The sequence below is a fragment of the Kwoniella newhampshirensis genome, chromosome 13, assembly GCF_039105145.1.
Source record: "Kwoniella newhampshirensis strain CBS 13917 chromosome 13, whole genome shotgun sequence".
NCBI classification, from domain to species: domain Eukaryota; kingdom Fungi; phylum Basidiomycota; class Tremellomycetes; order Tremellales; family Cryptococcaceae; genus Kwoniella; species Kwoniella newhampshirensis.
The window spans coordinates 357189-374386 of NC_089966.1; the positions used below are offsets into that span (position 1 = coordinate 357189).

Below are 17198 nucleotides of genomic sequence, written 5' to 3' on the forward strand. Positions count from 1 at the left end.
AAGGACGTACTGAACTTAGTTGTACTGTAGACCACGCGTCCTTCTCCTCTCTCTTGCTTCTTTTTAAATCATCCATCGCTTCGTCTCATTCATTGCAGCAGAAGATCCCTTCTCAAAACGTCTCTTCGTCATACATGCTCCTAAGTCTTTCATTGGATGGAATTGTATGCCCGTCCATGTGTAGAAGTACAGTCCCTCGATCGTCGGCGGGATCGCCAATGAGACAGTTTGGAGGCCAACAGCTTCACCCAGAGTCTCCTTGCCCTCCTCGCAAACCACTGGAATATGTGCCCTCCCCTGTAGACGGCTGGTGCCAAGTAAGATGCCTGGTACTGGCCTCTGATGGGAGGTAAGTCTTGGAACTCCCAGTGCTGGCGCTTGGGGTACAACGAGAAAGTGCCAATGCCCAGAATGATCAGCAGCAGTACGCGAAAGGGATTTTGGAGGAATCCGACAGCAAAACACTCTTTGTCAACTTACTGACTGTCAGAGCTGCGGACCGCAGTCCAGTTTTTGACACTATCTTTTCTTCTCTGCAAAACTCCCTTGGGAATATTTGACACCGACTGTTTGTGCCTGTCGAATCGTCAGCATGCCCAACCTATTCGTAATGGCTTGACTCACTCCGGGTCGATCGTTACTCGTTTCACGGGATTGCTCGCTCCTCTCACTCCGGTCGAAGATTTCTTCGCTTTGTTCGTCGATTGTGCTAGGAGAGATGAGCGATCATCTGTCGTCGAAGTATCTTTCCCCGATGGTGGTATGCATGCAAAGGTGGAAACAAAGCTCATGATTGGGTAAAAGCGGGATGTATGAGGACACCACGTGTAAGGCTCCAAAAGTATGTAGAAAGCGGTGGTGGGATGTTGTTCAGGTTGAAACTGGCGAAGTGAGAAAAAGACTTGGAGTGGCCTAATGAGTTAAGTTCAGTCGTTTTGCCAGTGGCGAGGGGACTAGCAGCTTCTCGCCTCTCACCTGGTGGCAGAATGCCAGTGGTGTAGTCATCGACCTATCCCTTCCAACATAGATCTGAAAGGATTGATTCGTCCATGTTCACGAACGCGACCTGTCCGAATTTTGTGTCACCCTTTCACGATGATTCTTCGTACGGTATGCAGTGACGGCATGAAACATGTCACTAATAATTTATGCCCGGTGTATGGGTCGCCCAGGAGACAGTGTCACAGTGGGAGAAGATCGCACTCCTCATGGAAGGGCTGGGAGCAGAGATAGCAGGCATGTGGAACCCTGCTACCAGTGTCCAAAAAACGTACCAACAATCGACACATCTACACACGACTGGGACTAAGCTGCACAAGGGATAAGTCTGACAATCAGCCGTCTGCAATTCGCCAGGGTGATCGTGACAAATTCGTAGTCCAGACGCAATACTATGACACTGTCGTTCTCGTTCATTGCATGCGCGGTGGAATGTACATTGTTCATCAGTCGAAAGGATTACAATAATGTCGGCCAGTTTTCGGGGAAATGCCACAATACACGGAAAGGTGCCACATTCCCACCTGAATGAACCATCTGGTGAACACAAACAGCCAAATACCGTTTGTTGATCGACTATTGTTTGGTTTCCAAGTCACTCCATCTTGCTCCTCATCATAGACCCAAGTTCGATAGCTTCGTTGCTCACACAACGACTGCTGTGTCCATCCACCCCGTCCCACCTTGAGCTAATCTACTGGATCTGCAAAGTCGAACTATCGTCTCTTGATGCTGCGATTCATGAGCTTCACGACGATAACGACCAAACAACGCGCCTGATTTTCTTGACTTTCCAGTGAGTTCATGGCCAGTGAGTGACAATCTTGCCTGTCGTTCCTGCTTCGATGGGCTACATGGATTTCGATACAGAACACGGTGACTGATCATCGATCGACCTAGTCCATCGCGGTGGACCCACAGACCATGACCCCGCCCCGTCGTCGTCGACATCTACAGCAACAACCGTCACTCAAATCGATCAGATCGCACGCACAAACAAGCTCTGTCTTCAATTCGGATCTTCCTCAGACTCGGTCTATGGCCCGTCTTGCGGCGATCCAAGACGAAAACAGCAATAATAACAGTACTCAGCAAAGCTTGTTGACGAAGAGTCTAAGAAGTCGCGGACCGTTGAGGGAAGCTACGATGAACATTTTGGAGGAGAAGAAAGGACTGCATCTGAATGGGAAGAGGAAGGGTCTCCATGGAGGGGACGAGATGGATGGGAGAGTGAAGATGTTGAAGGTGGAATCAAAGGACATGAATGGCAGGACACGGGGCCATCTTGGACCAAGAGTGGAAAACAATCAACGGTCAATCACACCTACCTCGTCCCTAGAATCATTCAAACCAATCGCCCAAAAGTCAACGAATACGACACCTTCATCTACGTCCACACGAGTCGTGCATCACACTGTGACCCTTCCTCCTCCTACACCTGCTCGAGAAATTCTTCGACAAGGTCTCCGCAATGGCGACAATACTAGTCCAACAGACTCACCGCCTGCATCCCTCATTGCGAGGCCGCCCACCCCTCCTAGAATGAGAGAAAGACTTGCAGCATCGTCTATGTCCACACCTCAACGATCACGGTCGTCTGCAGAAGATGGACCCCATATTGCTGCTGATGGATCCTCATCGATGATGCCGCTCTCACTACGCAAAACGCCAAATGCAGCAGGCACAGTGTCGTCACTTATCGGCTCTCCTAGTCGACCTGCAGCCGCCCCTTCCATCTTAGCTACTCCCGCTCGTACCGTTCCTCATCCACATGAGGGCACTTCTCAAACCAGCAGTAACAATCCTGCTAGTCTACTAGCTCCTTTGACGACGACACCTCAAATCGCTCCTTCCCCCAGAAAAGTCTTTGCTGGACTGTCCCGTCTCGGCGGTCCGACAATCTCTACTACACCTGTCGCTCCCCCACCGACTACGGTACAAAGTACACCCAAAGTGCGAGTCACTGCTCCTTCGCCGTTAGGTAGTCGAGTTGCTGCGGCCTCCAGATCTGCAAGGGAGAGTCAACCGACACTGGCGTCTTTCTTGCAAAGTCATAGTGTCCCGAAAATTGAGATGAACGTGGAGGATTTCCCGCCAGAAAGCACAACAGGCGTACCTACGAACGCCACGGTACATACAGAGGAGGCACCGGCAAACATCGGCACGAGACAGGCGGATGAAGCAGTTAACCCAGAGGATGTGGTCATGGAGCTTGCAACAAGCGTGCGCGCGGAAGCGCCGAACGGAAATGTGTCAGCTCATTCTGGAGCGGCATTGTCTCTGTCAAGGCATGAGCCTGCTCCCGCTCCCCCTATTCTCCGCAAGAGCTCGTCCTCCCGATCATTGGCGACGATGGGTCCTCCCAGTCGAATCCCAAGAAGCACCAGACCATCTGCTGGACTCGCTTCTTCCACCTCGGCCGAGCGGCCAGTACTCTCGTCTAAGAAGCCACCAACTGGACTTGGTTCCTTACCAGAGCGTCGACCTTCAACCCGACCCTCAATGTTCACATCGTCCAGTACGGCAGCTCCTCTACCCACCGCGACATCGACATCCCCCGTCAAGCGAAAACCCTCCTACCCATCCTCTCTGGGTTCGGGGCCCCTTGCTCGACCAACGCAGAGAATGGTTTCAAATCCTGTCCTCCCTCCTCGGGCGATATCTAACCCCACTCCTACCGATGATGTCGAGACCGACTCACCGAGCACTGTTCAACCACGATCAGTGTCCGCTCCTGTGCCTCGTGCTCGATTAAGTCTCAGTACGTCTAGGAGGGAAGGGCTTTCGAACGATACAAGTAAATCGTTAGCAGGGTTGAGTGAGGCACTGAATAAACTGAAAACGAAGAAGCTGGAGTCGGCGACCAGCTCCATTTCCGAGCCGATGCGGAAGACTCCCTCCGTAACCTTTTCCGCTCCTCCACCTGTGGTGGTCGATCGATCTTTGGACGAGAAGCCGAGTAATCTAGCAACATCCACTTCCAGTTCCGCCACAGCTGCAGGAGGGACAAGATTAGCGGGACATAGACCTAGGACCTCGGTGAACCCAGGCGACTCTTATATCACATCTGATGGAGATGAAGGGGAGCACGTGGCCGATCAGAGCATTGCAGCTTTGCTGTGCTCAACCAATGGAGGAAGGTGTCTGAAGGGTGTCGTTGCTTTCGTGGACGTTAGGACCTCTGAAGGGACTGATTCAGGCAAGGTGTTCACCGATATCCTCAAAGGTCTCGGAGCCAAGGTGAGTGATCTCTCTGTACCGCTTTCCTCAGGTCCTGTTAGCGACATGCTGAAATACTACTTATCTGACAGGTCGTCACACGTCCGACCGAATCATGTACCCATATAATATACAAGTCGGGCAAGCAAGCGACTCTCAACTGGTTCAGAAGACAGGACGATCCTAAGCCTTTCATTGTGGGGATCAAATGGGTCATGGAGAGCAAGAAAGCGGGGAAAAGGATGGAAGAAACACCTTTTGCAGTCAATGTGGGGGAAGAAGATGTGTTTCAGAAGGTGAGTCGTGACCCTTCTTCGAGAACAGTCGCTGATATGCGACGACACCTCGTAGAGGAGAAAGTCGATGGAACCGAAAAGCTTGGCAGCATCTCAAGCTGCAACTGGCAACAACTCGCTCAGACAGGCTTGTGAGTGGTGGTGCATCTTGCTGTGGCAGAGCTTGCGACTGACGCATGAATCTTCAGTCTTGGATGTGGCTCAAGCTCGTCGAAAGTCGATGATGTATGCACGTAAGTCTGTAGATTCGACGTAAGCAGACTGGCCGGCAGCTGATTAGCACTCTCATTCTCGTCGAATAGCCAAAATCAGCTCGCCCTTGAAGAAAGGATACATGACTCAAGCGTCGAATGACGGAAGTGACGTATAGATGTAAAACAGATAGAGTGACGGATACAGGGGGCCGGCAGTTACGAAAGGACAAGTCACTTCAGTGATTAGGAAGGGAAGCGAATGACGAGTTTCTGTTGTATTGAATCACTTTCACGAGGGGATGACAAGATGGATAATGTATCGTGAAACCGTCATGACATGTCGTGTATGTTCTAAGAGATAGGAGGGGGAGCTACAGTATTAAGAAGACTTGTGGGACCTGGGATCACGAGATCAGCTTGGATCGGTCTGCGATATCGATGAGGCTTACAGTATACATGCTTATCAAATAAAGTCAGATTTGATCAGGTGTTGTAGGTGAGATGACCGTGTCCGAAGGAGAAAGACAATCGTTTGCCTGAAAACACAGATGTCAGTGCAAGACCGGATGGGGTGGCAGAGAGGATAGATGGCTGACCGTTGATGTTGAGGTAGAGGACCTTGAAAAGATAGGAATGAAACAGGTCAGTCTGTTTCATCCCACTGCGGTCATGTCATTGCCAGGAGGTAAGAGAGTGGAAGACAAGGCGAGGGAAGGGGGGGAACGTCAATGCTCGGATAGAGATTAAGAGGGGACATACCCTTGGGATGATGGGGATTCGTCTGTGGTCTGCGATACAGACAATTCATCAATATCGGGAAAGACGACTTGGCGGTCAGCAAGACCTGAAGAGAGACTTACATGCCCAACCCATGTTGTGCGGCTGATTCACTACTTAGATATAGGTTTTGAATCGATACGATCGGGTCTTCGTGTCTTGAGTTTAGGATCTGTCAGAGAAGAGCGGACGATCACTGGGAACAGATGAGAGAGAGAGAGAGAGAGAGAGATTGCGCTGCTGATAAGTGATAGACCAAGTTGTATGACGTGCAAAACAGGTTCTCTGCTGGGACACAAAAAACAGGCACAGGAAAAAGCGGGATCGCCACTCTCTATTAGGCAGATAGCAAGGTCATTACGTAAACTATTCTGCTTGTCATGTAATCTCGAGGAGGATGCTCTGATTTCAGATGATTCTGCCATTTTCACTTCCATTGCGTCTCTCCTCGACCCCGCTTGAACCCAACTATCATCTCTGACAATGTCGTCTAACGGGACCAAGCTGTCTTTCTCGTTCGCCGCGCCTCCTGCTAAAGGGGGAGCTTCGACCTCGACAAGCCTCAATGGAAGTGGTAGCAGTGGAGGTGGCAAACCGTTATCGAACCTTGAACTCTTGATGGCCAAAGCCAAAGCACCAAATGCAGCTCCATCATCATCATCATCATCATCAAAGTCAACCTCGACTGCCAGACCGCCACCACCCCGAGCTGCGGCCTTGTTCTCTGAAGAAGACGATGACGAGAATGACAATCGAGGTCCAGGCTCTTTCAAACCTCCCAACCTTCTACATGGCGGACCATCATCTTCATCTTCATCTCTGAAACGACCTTCCGGACCACCCGGATCATCCGGTCTGATCTCACGATCCGAACGCAAAGCACAGGAAGAAGCGCGAAAGATCGACCAATCGATATTCGACTATGACAATCATTACGACGCGATGAAACTCGCCGAACAGAATGCCGAAGAGGCCAAAAAGAGGGAGACGGAAGAGAGAAAACCTAAATATATAGAGAGTTTCCTGAGGGCGGCAGAGACGAGACGGTTGGATAAGCTGAGAGCGGAGGAGAAGATGTTGGCGAGAGAGAGGGAGAATGAGGGTGAGGAATTTGAGGGGAAGGAGAAATTCGTCACGGGAGCTTATAAGAAACAGATGGAGGAGGTGAGAAAAGCAGAAGAGGAAGAGAAGAAGAGAGAAGGTGAATTGAGTATTTCGTTTTGGGAACCTTGAGTTTGGACAGCTGGCCGGAGATAGGGTCAAAAGAGTCTTGGGAGGGGCGCGCGGACCCAGTCAGAGTAATGGATTGGACAGCCCATTCGCATGCTTGGGATTGAGAGAACCAAGGGATAACTCACAGAGCTCGGGTCCGGACATGGGGTCCGGGACGCTTCCGGGACGCTTCAGAGGATGATAGGGAGGATGATGCCCTGTCTATTTACTCCGTTCTCTAAAAGAATCCCAATTGGATCCGGATATTAGACCTAAACAGTTGGTACAAGATAACACCGCTGACACCTTCTCACCCCGTAGAGGCAATACGGAAGGGACAAAAAGGACCCGGTCTCACTGCCTTCTACAAGTCCATGCTCGACACCGACGAAGCGAAACACGCTGCAGCGGTTGCTGCTACATCTGGTCCTTCGTCAGTAGCTGGCCAAGGTCCATCGCTCGCCATCAAACCACCAACGGCCGCTCGAAATGACAACTTCGACGATCGAGAGGAATACGACCCGCTCCTTGCGAGAGAAGCAAAGGCAGCCGGCAGTGGTAACGTCGCGGACGGTCGAACGTCACAGAAAGCCGGATCGACGGGGATCGACGAAATGTCAGGAAAGGAGGTTGAGATCAACGATGAGGGCGAAGTGGTGGACAAACGGTCTCTGCTCAAGGCCGGATTGAATATCATGAAGAAACCCAAACCCGAATTGCCTTCTTCTCTTCTCACTTCTCAAAGGAACAAAGAATCACTCGACGGACCGTACAGATCACGAGCTGTGGGGACGGCGGCGAGCCATGCGGAGAGGATGGAGAGAGAACGGAAGAGATTGGCCGACCAGATGAGAGAAGCGGCGGAGAAGAAGCAGAGAGAAGAGGAAGAAAGGCTGAGGAGGGAAGATGAAGAAGCCAGGAAGAGAAGAGAGGGTGATGATGGTGAGGCAGAGCGCAAGAGATTGGAAGCGAAAGAGAGGTATCTGGCCAGAAAGAGAGCCCGAGAAGAAGGTAAAGAGCAAGGGAATAAGAAGGCGAAGGAATGAGCAAGTAGCAGTCATCTGAAATATTAGGTGACATTCCTATATCGTCGATCATGTAGGACAGATAGCATGTAGTAACCATACTCGCATAGCACAGATACATTGTACGTATCGAGATCCTCTGCCTGGGCGTCTCATCTGCTGCTATCCATATGTGCCAGCCACCAGCAACTTGTACTGCACACGTTCATGACTTTATGCCACATCACCATCAGACCCCCGCATCATCGTACAATGGCGTGACTCGGTGACATTTTTCCCTGACAACGCCCTGTCCGACTTTTTTCTTTTCCACGCCTGAATGCCCGTTTTTTTTGGTTTCCCCTCGCCCCCTCCCCACTCAAAGTCATCGAACCATTTACTTTGCATCTCGATCCTCTTTCTCTTTTTCTTCTTCTCTCAGCCTCTTTCTCGTTTCTCCTTTCCCCCTCTCAAAAACAAGATCAACGTCAACATCAACTTAATCAAAATGGTCAAGTCCGCCGTCCTTGGTTACCCCCGTATCGGAACCAACCGATCCGTCAAGAAGGTGAGTTTGCCAAGTCCCGCTCCGGATCGATCAACGTGTCCGACTTTTTCTCTGGCTTCTTCCACGATCCACATCCATCGAGATCCATCTTCCAAGCGATGTGACGATAACAGAGCTGATTCATGCTGTTCACCTCCCAGGCCGTCGAGTCTTACTGGGCCGGTAAATCTACCGCCGAGCAACTCCAAGAGGTTGCTAAGAACGTCAGGAAGGAGCGATGGGAGTCCATCAAGAACGCCGGTGTCGACACCGTCCCTTCGTGAGTATTTCTGGACTGCATACACCCTTCGTTCTGTCCTGACTTTCAATTCTCTTACAGAGGTGACTTCACCCTCTACGACCATCTTCTCGACCACTCTTTCAACTTCGGCGTCATCCCCGAGCGATACGTCGCCCAGAACTTGACCCCCTTGGACACCTACTTCGGTATGTAGCTCAGAACTGTTATCAGCAGTTGCCTCAAGGCTGACTGTGCAATGTAGCCATGGGTCGAGGTCGACAGGACCGATCCAAGGGTATCGACGTTGTTGCTTCCGAGATGGGCAAGTTGTGAGTTTTTTTTTTCTACATTGCTCTTCTGTCCTGAGTCGATCGGCATCCGTGCTAATTTCCTACTTCTTAGCTTCGACTCCAACTACCACGTCGTCAAGGTCGACCACTCTCCTTCCACCGAGTTCAAGCTCAACCAAAACCAGCAGCTCGCTGAGTACGAGGAGGCCAAGGCTCTCGGTATCACTACCCGACCCGTCCTTTTCGGTCCCATCACCTACCTCTCCCTCGTCCGAAAGGCCAACAACGCCCCTGCCGAATTCCAGCCCCTTGACCTCCTCGACAAATTGATCCCCGTCTACTCTGAGCTCCTCAAGCAGCTCAAGGCTGCCGGTGTTGAGGAAGTCCAGATCGATGAGCCCATCCTCGTTGTCGACAAGGCCGAGACCCAGGGTGACCTTTTCAAGAAGGTTTACGAGGCTCTCGCCCCCGTTGCCCCCAAGATCACCATCACCACCGCCTACGGCCGTGTTGGCAAGTCTATCGAGTTCCTCAAGGACCTCCCCGTTTACGGTCTCCACCTCGACTTGGACCGAGAGCCCAAGCAGCTCGACGAGGTCGTTGCTGCCATCAAGCCCACCAAGCTTCACCTCGAGCTCGGTGTCGTTTCTGGCCGAAACATCTGGAAGAACGACCTCAAGGCCTCCAAGGACCTCGCTGAGAAGGCTATCGCTGAGCTCGGTGCCGACCGTGTCACCGTCTCCTCTTCTTCTTCTCTCCTGCACACCCCTATCTCCATCAAGGTCGAGACCAAGCTCACTCCTCAGCAATTGAGCTGGCTCTCTTTCGCCACTGAGAAGTGTGAGGAGGTTGCCGCTCTCGCTGGTGCCCTCAACGGCAAGGAGTCTGAGCTCTTCGAGCAGAACACCAAGGACATTGCTGCCCGACGAGAGTTCGAGCGAACCTCCGACTCCGCTGTCCGAGACCGAGTTGCCGGTATCACCGAGGAGCAGCTCAAGCGAAAGTCCCCCTTCGCCGCCCGACGAGAGGCCCAGAAGAAGCACCTCAACCTCCCCAAGTTCCCCACCACCACTATCGGTTCTTTCCCCCAGACCAAGGAGATCCGTGTCGCCCGTGCCAAGTTTGGTAAGGGTGAGATCACCCAGGAGGAGTACGAGAAGGCCATGGAGAAGGAGGTCCAGTCCGTTGTCGAGTTCCAGGAGAAGACTGGTCTCGACCTGCTCGTCCACGGAGAGCCCGAGCGAAACGACATGGTTCAGTACTTCGGAGAGCAACTCAACGGTTTCATCTTCACTCAGGTTCGTTTTTGTCTATTCTTACATGATCGAAGGTTGAACTGACTTATCTTGTCTTACAGCTTGGTTGGGTTCAATCTTACGGTTCCCGATACGTTCGACCTCCTATCGTTGTCTCTGACGTTTCTCGACCTTCCCCCATGACTGTCAGGTGGTCCGCCTACGCTCAAAGCTTGACCCAGAAGCCCATGAAGGGTATGTTGACTGGTCCCGTTACCATCCTCAACTGGTCTTTCCCCCGTGCCGATATCAGCAAGGAGGTTCAGTCCAAGCAGCTTGCTCTTGCTCTCCGAGACGAGGTCGTCGACCTCGCCAACGCCGGTATTAAGGCTATTCAGGTCGACGAGCCTGCTATCCGAGAGGGTCTTCCCCTCCGAAAAGCCGACTGGGACAACTACCTCACCTGGGCTGTTGACTCTTTCCGACTCTCTACTTCCGGTGTCGAGGACGACATCCAGGTCCACTCCCACTTCTGTTACTCCGACTTCGGAGACATCTTCCCCTCCATCCAGCGATTGGATGCCGATGTCATCTCCATCGAGGCCTCCAAGGCTGACCTCAAGCTCCTTGACGTTTTCAAGTCTTACGGTTACTCCAACGAGATCGGACCCGGTGTTTACGACATCCACTCTCCTCGAGTTCCCTCCGCTCAAGAGATCAAGGATCGAATTGCCGCCATGGCCAAGGTCCTACCCGCTGATCTTTTGATCGTCAACCCCGACTGTGGTCTCAAGACTCGAGGCTGGAAGGAGACCGAAGAGTCCCTCTCCAACTTGGTCGAGGCTGCTCGATGGGCCCGAGAGACCTACGCTTAAGCGTAACGTCGTCTGTTTCACCAATTCATTGCATGAGCTTCAACACTCTGTTCCTCCCCTTCTTCCAAACCCCCTCCCTCCCCCCCTCGCATTCCCAATACAAAACAAAATATTTCCATCATGTGTGATACCCAGTCCCTTTCAAGGTTTCATCTTTCGTTCAATTGTCAATATAGTTGCTGTGTGTTACTGTTGGTGAGCTGTGCAACTGCAGGGTAGTTTTGATAGAATACTTTGTAGTGCAGTAAGAGAGTAAAAGAAGAGAAAATGCAGTCTGTTCAACCGGCATCATCGTATCGTAGCAGTCTACTGCCTGAGTCTACTGGCATCAAGAAGCATAACTGAGCAATGGGAGGAGACGAAGCTAAACAAGTGACGAAAGAAACGGAACTGGCGCGATCAAGACGCGCGTGACTTGATCGGACATTAACTGGTCTCGTCCAAGTATCATTGGTTCTCTCAACATTCGCTGGATTTGAGACCATGCTTCTGCCTACTCTACACCCTGCTCCACAATGTCACTCGCATCGTTCCCACTTGAATCGATCGGCTTGCCAAAGGACATGCAAGACGCTGCAAACCGAGGTGAGCTAGATAGAGTGGATTGTGTTGTGTTGACCTTGGAGAGGCTGACGTCAAACATTTCTGATCCTCTTTTTCCTCGATCTCCATGGGACTCTTATCAACTTGGTCAATATCGACACCTACGGCGCGACCTCATCATCACCATGCGGATCTCCTCGAATGGTCTCCAAACCACACCGGTGTGCTGTACGATGACGAACATGATGTGAAATAGCGAACCTCACCACATCATCTATCCTCCTTACTCCTCTTCCCAAACTCGCCGACACACTGCGATGTAAAGTCCCTTTCGCTCAATCGCTGGTCCGACAAGTGAGCAAAGGTGTAGTCCCCATTCCTAAACGGATGGATGAGGTCTACGAAGAAGAAGAAGGAGGACCGAGGAATGCGTGCGCTGAACATGTCCCAGGGGAAGGGAATGGGCTACGGATGAGAGCAGATGGTATAGAGGAGACAATTGAACATGGGAACGAGAATGGGAATGGGAATGGGTCAAGAGGGATGAAGAATGGAGAGAGCTCGAGGAGAGGGAAGTGGTTATTGACGGGAGATGAGGGTATGGACAAGTGTCTAGGTGGGGGTTTGAGAAGAGGTTGTCTATATGAGATAACGGGGGAGAGGTAGGTGCTGCGTCTTTCTTTCCTTCCAAATCACTTGTGATATACAAACCGACGCATTGTGGCGTCTGCTGGCCATTCACGATCAAGCTTGCATGCTGATACACTAAGGACAGCGCCGCAGGCAAATCGCATCTCGCCCTGACCCTCGCCCTCTCCTCGCAACTACCTGCTCTCACCTCATCGCCTGGCGGTTCTCTCATCCTCACCTCGGAACGTGAATTATCCACCGACCGTCTTGTCCAGCTCGCCAAATCACTACTTGGGACTCACGAACCTCATCCCGACGAAGATACAGCTGAAGAGCGAAGGGTCAATCGACGAGTGAAGGGATTGTTGGACAATGTCCTTACGAACAGGGTTGGGGATGTGGACGCTCTGGAACATGCGTTGAATTACGCTATACCGGCCATGTTGGAATCGAGACTCAACTCGAGTGGAAAGCTGACGTCGACGAACGAAACGAAACCGATCCGATTGATTGTTCTCGATTCGATCACTGCCCTTTTCCGAGGCGGATCAGCCAACGACGAGAAGCCGACTGCGCCATCATCGTTGTCATTGACGGAACGGTCGAAACGACTCTGTTCAGTGGCCGATCAACTGAAATCCCTAGCAGTGACGTACGATCTCGTCGTCCTTGTCATCAATCAAGTTTCGGACGTCTTCGCACGTCAACAAAGACAGCTTACACCCACTTCAACTCCGACTTCATCATTCACCCAAACTCAACCTTTCTTAGGTGTACCGCCACCGCCGCCGCAAACGCAACACTTTGACGGAATAGGAGCTGGACCCGGGGCTGAGTTGATCGAAGATCCGCCTATGATCTATGCGAGTCAAGCGAGATGGTTCTCTGGTCAGAGCGAAGGGTTGAACAAGGAAGCTAGTCTGGGGATCGTCTGGGCAAACGCGATCAATGTGAGGATCATGTTGTCTAGAACTGGGAGAAGGAGATTGTTGCATCAAGAAGATTTACGACCGTCGAAACGAAGACGAAGAGGCGATGTACAAGCAGAACCGCAGTCCCATCGACAACAGCAGCCACCGACGCCGACGTCACCCATACAGGACCTGGGAGGGATCGGGATAGAAGTCGATGATGCGAAACCAACACTGATACGGAAGATGCACGTCGTGTTCTCACCCTTTTCACCGAGCGGGACCGTCGATTATGCGATAACGCCCAGCGGTGTCCATTCCCTACCGGACAGTTATAAGATGTTAGATATCACGGAGACGGTGCGGAAGAGGCGAGAAACGGAGAGAAAGGCGAGAGAAAAAGAGAGGGAAGAACAGAGAAGACAGGTCGGGTTGAGGCCTCTTGACGAATGCGAGGGCGAACGCCAACGCGAACACGAACAAGAACAAGAACAGGAGGAGCAAGAGGAGGAATTCGGAGATGAGGTGTTTGACGATTTTGGTGAATTGCCAGCAGAGTTCTGGGAAGAGAGATATCAGAGTCATCCGGTCGAGGGTGTGACTGCAGTCGGCGGTAGTGAGACGCGTGTTGTGGAGGCGGTATAGACTGTGAGGAAATGCGTACAAGAGAGGAACCTGGGCGGTGCTCGTGCGTTTGCCCCCTAGCGCGTCCGTGATGCCTGCTGTTCAGTATCGTGCTGTGTTGTATCACAAACAGAAAATACAGATAACCTATACTTTATGCTTATTGTTGTGTAACTCAAGCCAACGTGAGCAGCTTGATCGTGCCAGTGAACACGATGTCCATGAAGCTCTCACAGGTGCTGCCAGACTTGTCTCTGCGCGCACTCTGAGCCTCGTGAGAACCAAGTTCTTCGAAGACGCTTGAGGGATACGTGCTTCCCACACATGTAACGATGTAACGTATACCATCTCTCATAAATCACTCGTTCACTGTACAACTGACCAACAATAATACTCCTTCTATCGTCTCATCATGTTCAATCATCTAAGCTTGGTCCTTGGAAGCCATAGCGCCGGTCGTCGCATTGGTGCCCTGGACGATCACACTGGTAGCTTTGACAGCTGATAGACCTGTAGAGCCCACATTGGCGCCAGCTTGACCGATATCTACGGGGGGGGGAGGGCAGTCAGTCGACTGAAACGACTGACGAATGATACTTCTGAAACCCACCTTGAGCGACGCCTTCTGCCTCTTTTCCGAAATTATGTTCGACAGCCTTGTGTGCGCTGACACTAACAGCTCCGCCGACAGTCGTAGCGGCACTGGCTATCCCCTTGGCAGCAATCGTGACCTGTTCCCAACCTCCTTCTGCCATCTTGCGGAAATCCGACTTGTCCCCTTCCGGGACAGGTTCTGCCGATTTCGCGATACTGTCAGGCAAATAACCGCCGAGTTTCTTGCCTCCTTCGTGGATCATGCTTCCGACTTTTTGGGCGCCTGACTCGGCAGTGTCGGCGAGGGAGGAGGTGGTCGTTTCAAGTGAATGGGCTTTGTCTGCGACGTTGGAGGTGGGAGGAGCGGGATGTTCAGGATTGGTAGTTGCGACGTGTCTATCGGCGTCACGCGGATCGGTTAGCTATCCTTCTCCTCCCTTTCACATTTCGGATGAGAAATCAGGAGCGGAGCGAAATGGAATTGGAACTGGAACTGGAGCTGGCTGGACTGACCGATCAGTATACGCATTGAGTCGATCAGCAATCGCATGACTGGCACCCATCACAGCACCCGCGATGCTCTCTCCCCACCCCTTGTTGGATCCGGACGCTCCGCCAGTCTCATATTCGTCATCGACGAAGAGGGTCTTGTGATCCCATACTTTCTGAGCTTTGAGCGCTTCTTCAAACTTGCGACAAAGAGCTTCGGTGGCTTCCCATTCTCCTTGACTTGTGCTAGGAGGCGAAGCTGAGTCGTATCCAACTTTCGAGTGAGAGAGAAACGGACCTACCTGTGCTTCATGCGGATCTTGACTTGACCGATGGGATCTCCTCCATCGGCCGGCACAGGACTGAACACATAGCTGGGATGTTCGTCCTTGGCCTCCACCCTCTGTACTGGCGAGATGGGCAGGAGCGGGAAGGACGATGATCCGACGGTCAAGGTGAGTGTCTGAGACGGATGCGTGGGTGGATTGGCAGGGATGAGCGTGAGAGTGAGATCGCCCGCTGAGAGAGGGAGAGGATCGGAAGTTGGAGTGGGCAAGTGGAACGCTGCTGCCGAAGGGATGTCTACGAGTGTTGTCATCTTGGTTCGATGATGATGGTGTCGTTGAGCTGTGTAGGCTGTGTGGTGGTCGTATGAAATGACTCGGACTCGATCAAAAGAAGGATTTGATCGTGAGCGAGGAGGGAGGAGCAGATGATTCGGGCCAGTGCGCGCATTCTGTTGATACGTCATCACCACTGATTACAATAAAAGAGAAACAGATTACCCAAAGTGGCAGTCATCTTCCCAGGCACCATCAAGGAATAATAAAATGATCAATCATTCCCGGGTCACAGATCAATAAGTGAATAGTAGTAAACCATCAAATCGCTACCACTGCAAATATCCTGCTCAAAAGATAGAATTAAGATATATATATATATGTATAATATCATCTCTTCCGCCTCTCTGTCTCTTCTCTTCTGACCAACCCATCTCACATCATATGCTCGGATCGTCCTTGATCATAAGACAGTCATTCATTTCCCGCAGCATCATAACAACAGCACGACAAACACGTTCAGCAGCACCGATCTCCTACCACTTCCGCACCCTCACGATGAGTTCCGAAAACAAGGACGAGAAGAAGACGATCACGAGCTGGGCGGACAAATCCGGTTCTTTCAAGAGACAAGTCAGTTCGTTCAGAGATGCGATCGAGCCCAATGGCAAGTTCGCGCCTGAGAAAGGTGGGGCTGAAATCGATTGTATCATCACGACGATGATCTCCCGCTGATCCAGTGCGACAGGCCGATATCACCTTTATGTCAGCTTGGCTTGCCCCTGGGCACACCGAGCGTTGATCGTTCGACAGCTCAAAGGTCTCGAAGAGTATATGGGTGAGCACGCGGACAGTGTCCTTTCATCGTTCATCCTTCATCCGGAGAAAGGGCTAACATCCACCTGCCCGGCCCTCAGACGTCTCCACAGTCCATCCTCATATGCTCGAAGGTGGATGGCATTTCGTCACTCCCGAGAACGCTTCCGCCAAGCCCGCACCCGTCTCCGAACATTCCGACGACACCTTCCCCGCTGCTACGGCCGACAAGCTTTTCGGTGTCGGGCATCTTCGAGAACTGTACTTCAAGGCTCAACCGGACTACGATGCGCGATTCACTGTCCCTGTCGTATGGGACACCAAACACAACACGATCGTGAACAACGAGTCTAGCGAGATCATCCGATTCTTCAACACAGCTTTCAACGAGCTTTTGCCTCAGGGAGACAAGAAAGATCTGGATCTTTACCCCGAGGAGCTGAGGAAGGAGATTGATGAGTTGAACGAATGGGTGTACAACGATATCAACAATGGCGTTTACAAGTCTGGTTTCGCCACGACGCAAGGAGCATATGAAGCTGCAGTAAAGCCGCTGGCAAAGGCACTGGACAAGGTGGAGAAGTTGCTCAGCGACGGAAGGAAGTTTTTGGTCGGTGGAAGATTGACAGAAGCTGATGTACGGTCAGTGGTCGACTTTTCATATGGCGTTGCGTATGTGGAAGGCTGGGCTGATGTCGTGTTCCTAGACTCTACACCACTATCGTCCGATATGATCCTGTGTACTACGTCCACTTCAAGTGCAACTTTGGACTCAGTACGTGATGATCTCATCGTCGAGTTCAGATTCGATACTGACTGGATCCACCTTTTTCTCATCTCGTCAGTCCGACATGACTACCCCCACCTTCACAAGTGGCTTCAAAGACTGTACTGGAACAACCCCGCGTTCAAGGACACCACAGACTTCGCTCGTAAGTCGTGCACTTAGTTTAGCAAAGTATCATATATAGGCTGATAATTTCCGCAGACATCAAGGAACACTACTTCTATTCCCACAAGCATATAAACCCTAACAGAATCGTACCCTTCGGCCCCAATGTTGACATCGAGCCTCTCGACACCAAATAGAGGAAACTGTATCACCTTGATAGGAGTATTGACACAAAGGATGAGACGTCTGT

General features: G+C 51.6%; 6 protein-coding genes across 6 annotated transcripts; 5 read left to right on the plus strand and 1 right to left on the minus strand.

Annotated features, from left to right (window-relative positions):
- Window positions 1–1923: 1923 nt before the first annotated feature.
- Window positions 1924–4884, plus strand: IAR55_006107 (uncharacterized protein; the record flags this gene model as incomplete). Its single annotated transcript, XM_066949194.1, has 5 exons — window positions 1924–4239; window positions 4311–4514; window positions 4570–4645; window positions 4703–4747; window positions 4817–4884. The coding sequence occupies 5 exons, from the start codon at window positions 1924–1926 to the stop codon at window positions 4882–4884; spliced, it is 2709 nt and encodes a 902-aa protein (XP_066800202.1).
- A 1084-nt stretch (window positions 4885–5968) lies between these two features.
- On the plus strand, window positions 5969–7743 carry IAR55_006108 (uncharacterized protein; the record flags this gene model as incomplete). The annotated part of the gene is made up of 2 exons (XM_066949195.1): window positions 5969–6686; window positions 7019–7743. The coding sequence occupies 2 exons, from the start codon at window positions 5969–5971 to the stop codon at window positions 7741–7743; spliced, it is 1443 nt and encodes a 480-aa protein (XP_066800203.1).
- A 466-nt stretch (window positions 7744–8209) lies between these two features.
- On the plus strand, window positions 8210–10889 carry IAR55_006109 (5-methyltetrahydropteroyltriglutamate-homocysteine S-methyltransferase; the record flags this gene model as incomplete). Its single annotated transcript, XM_066949196.1, has 6 exons — window positions 8210–8269; window positions 8410–8528; window positions 8589–8695; window positions 8752–8818; window positions 8892–10077; window positions 10137–10889. 6 exons carry the CDS (start codon window positions 8210–8212, stop codon window positions 10887–10889), a joined length of 2292 nt encoding a protein of 763 aa, XP_066800204.1.
- A 515-nt stretch (window positions 10890–11404) lies between these two features.
- On the plus strand, window positions 11405–13618 carry IAR55_006110 (uncharacterized protein; the record flags this gene model as incomplete). The annotated part of the gene is made up of 3 exons (XM_066949197.1): window positions 11405–11474; window positions 11689–12094; window positions 12208–13618. The coding sequence occupies 3 exons, from the start codon at window positions 11405–11407 to the stop codon at window positions 13616–13618; spliced, it is 1887 nt and encodes a 628-aa protein (XP_066800205.1).
- A 403-nt stretch (window positions 13619–14021) lies between these two features.
- On the minus strand, window positions 14022–15278 carry IAR55_006111 (uncharacterized protein; the record flags this gene model as incomplete). The annotated part of the gene is made up of 4 exons (XM_066949198.1): window positions 14022–14143; window positions 14208–14587; window positions 14705–14926; window positions 14983–15278. 4 exons carry the CDS (start codon window positions 15276–15278, stop codon window positions 14022–14024), a joined length of 1020 nt encoding a protein of 339 aa, XP_066800206.1.
- Window positions 15279–15798: 520 nt separating this feature from the next.
- Window positions 15799–17145, plus strand: IAR55_006112 (uncharacterized protein; the record flags this gene model as incomplete). Its single annotated transcript, XM_066949199.1, has 6 exons — window positions 15799–15928; window positions 15989–16078; window positions 16158–16698; window positions 16764–16831; window positions 16902–16988; window positions 17045–17145. 6 exons carry the CDS (start codon window positions 15799–15801, stop codon window positions 17143–17145), a joined length of 1017 nt encoding a protein of 338 aa, XP_066800207.1.
- Between the last annotated feature and the right edge of the window lie 53 nt (window positions 17146–17198).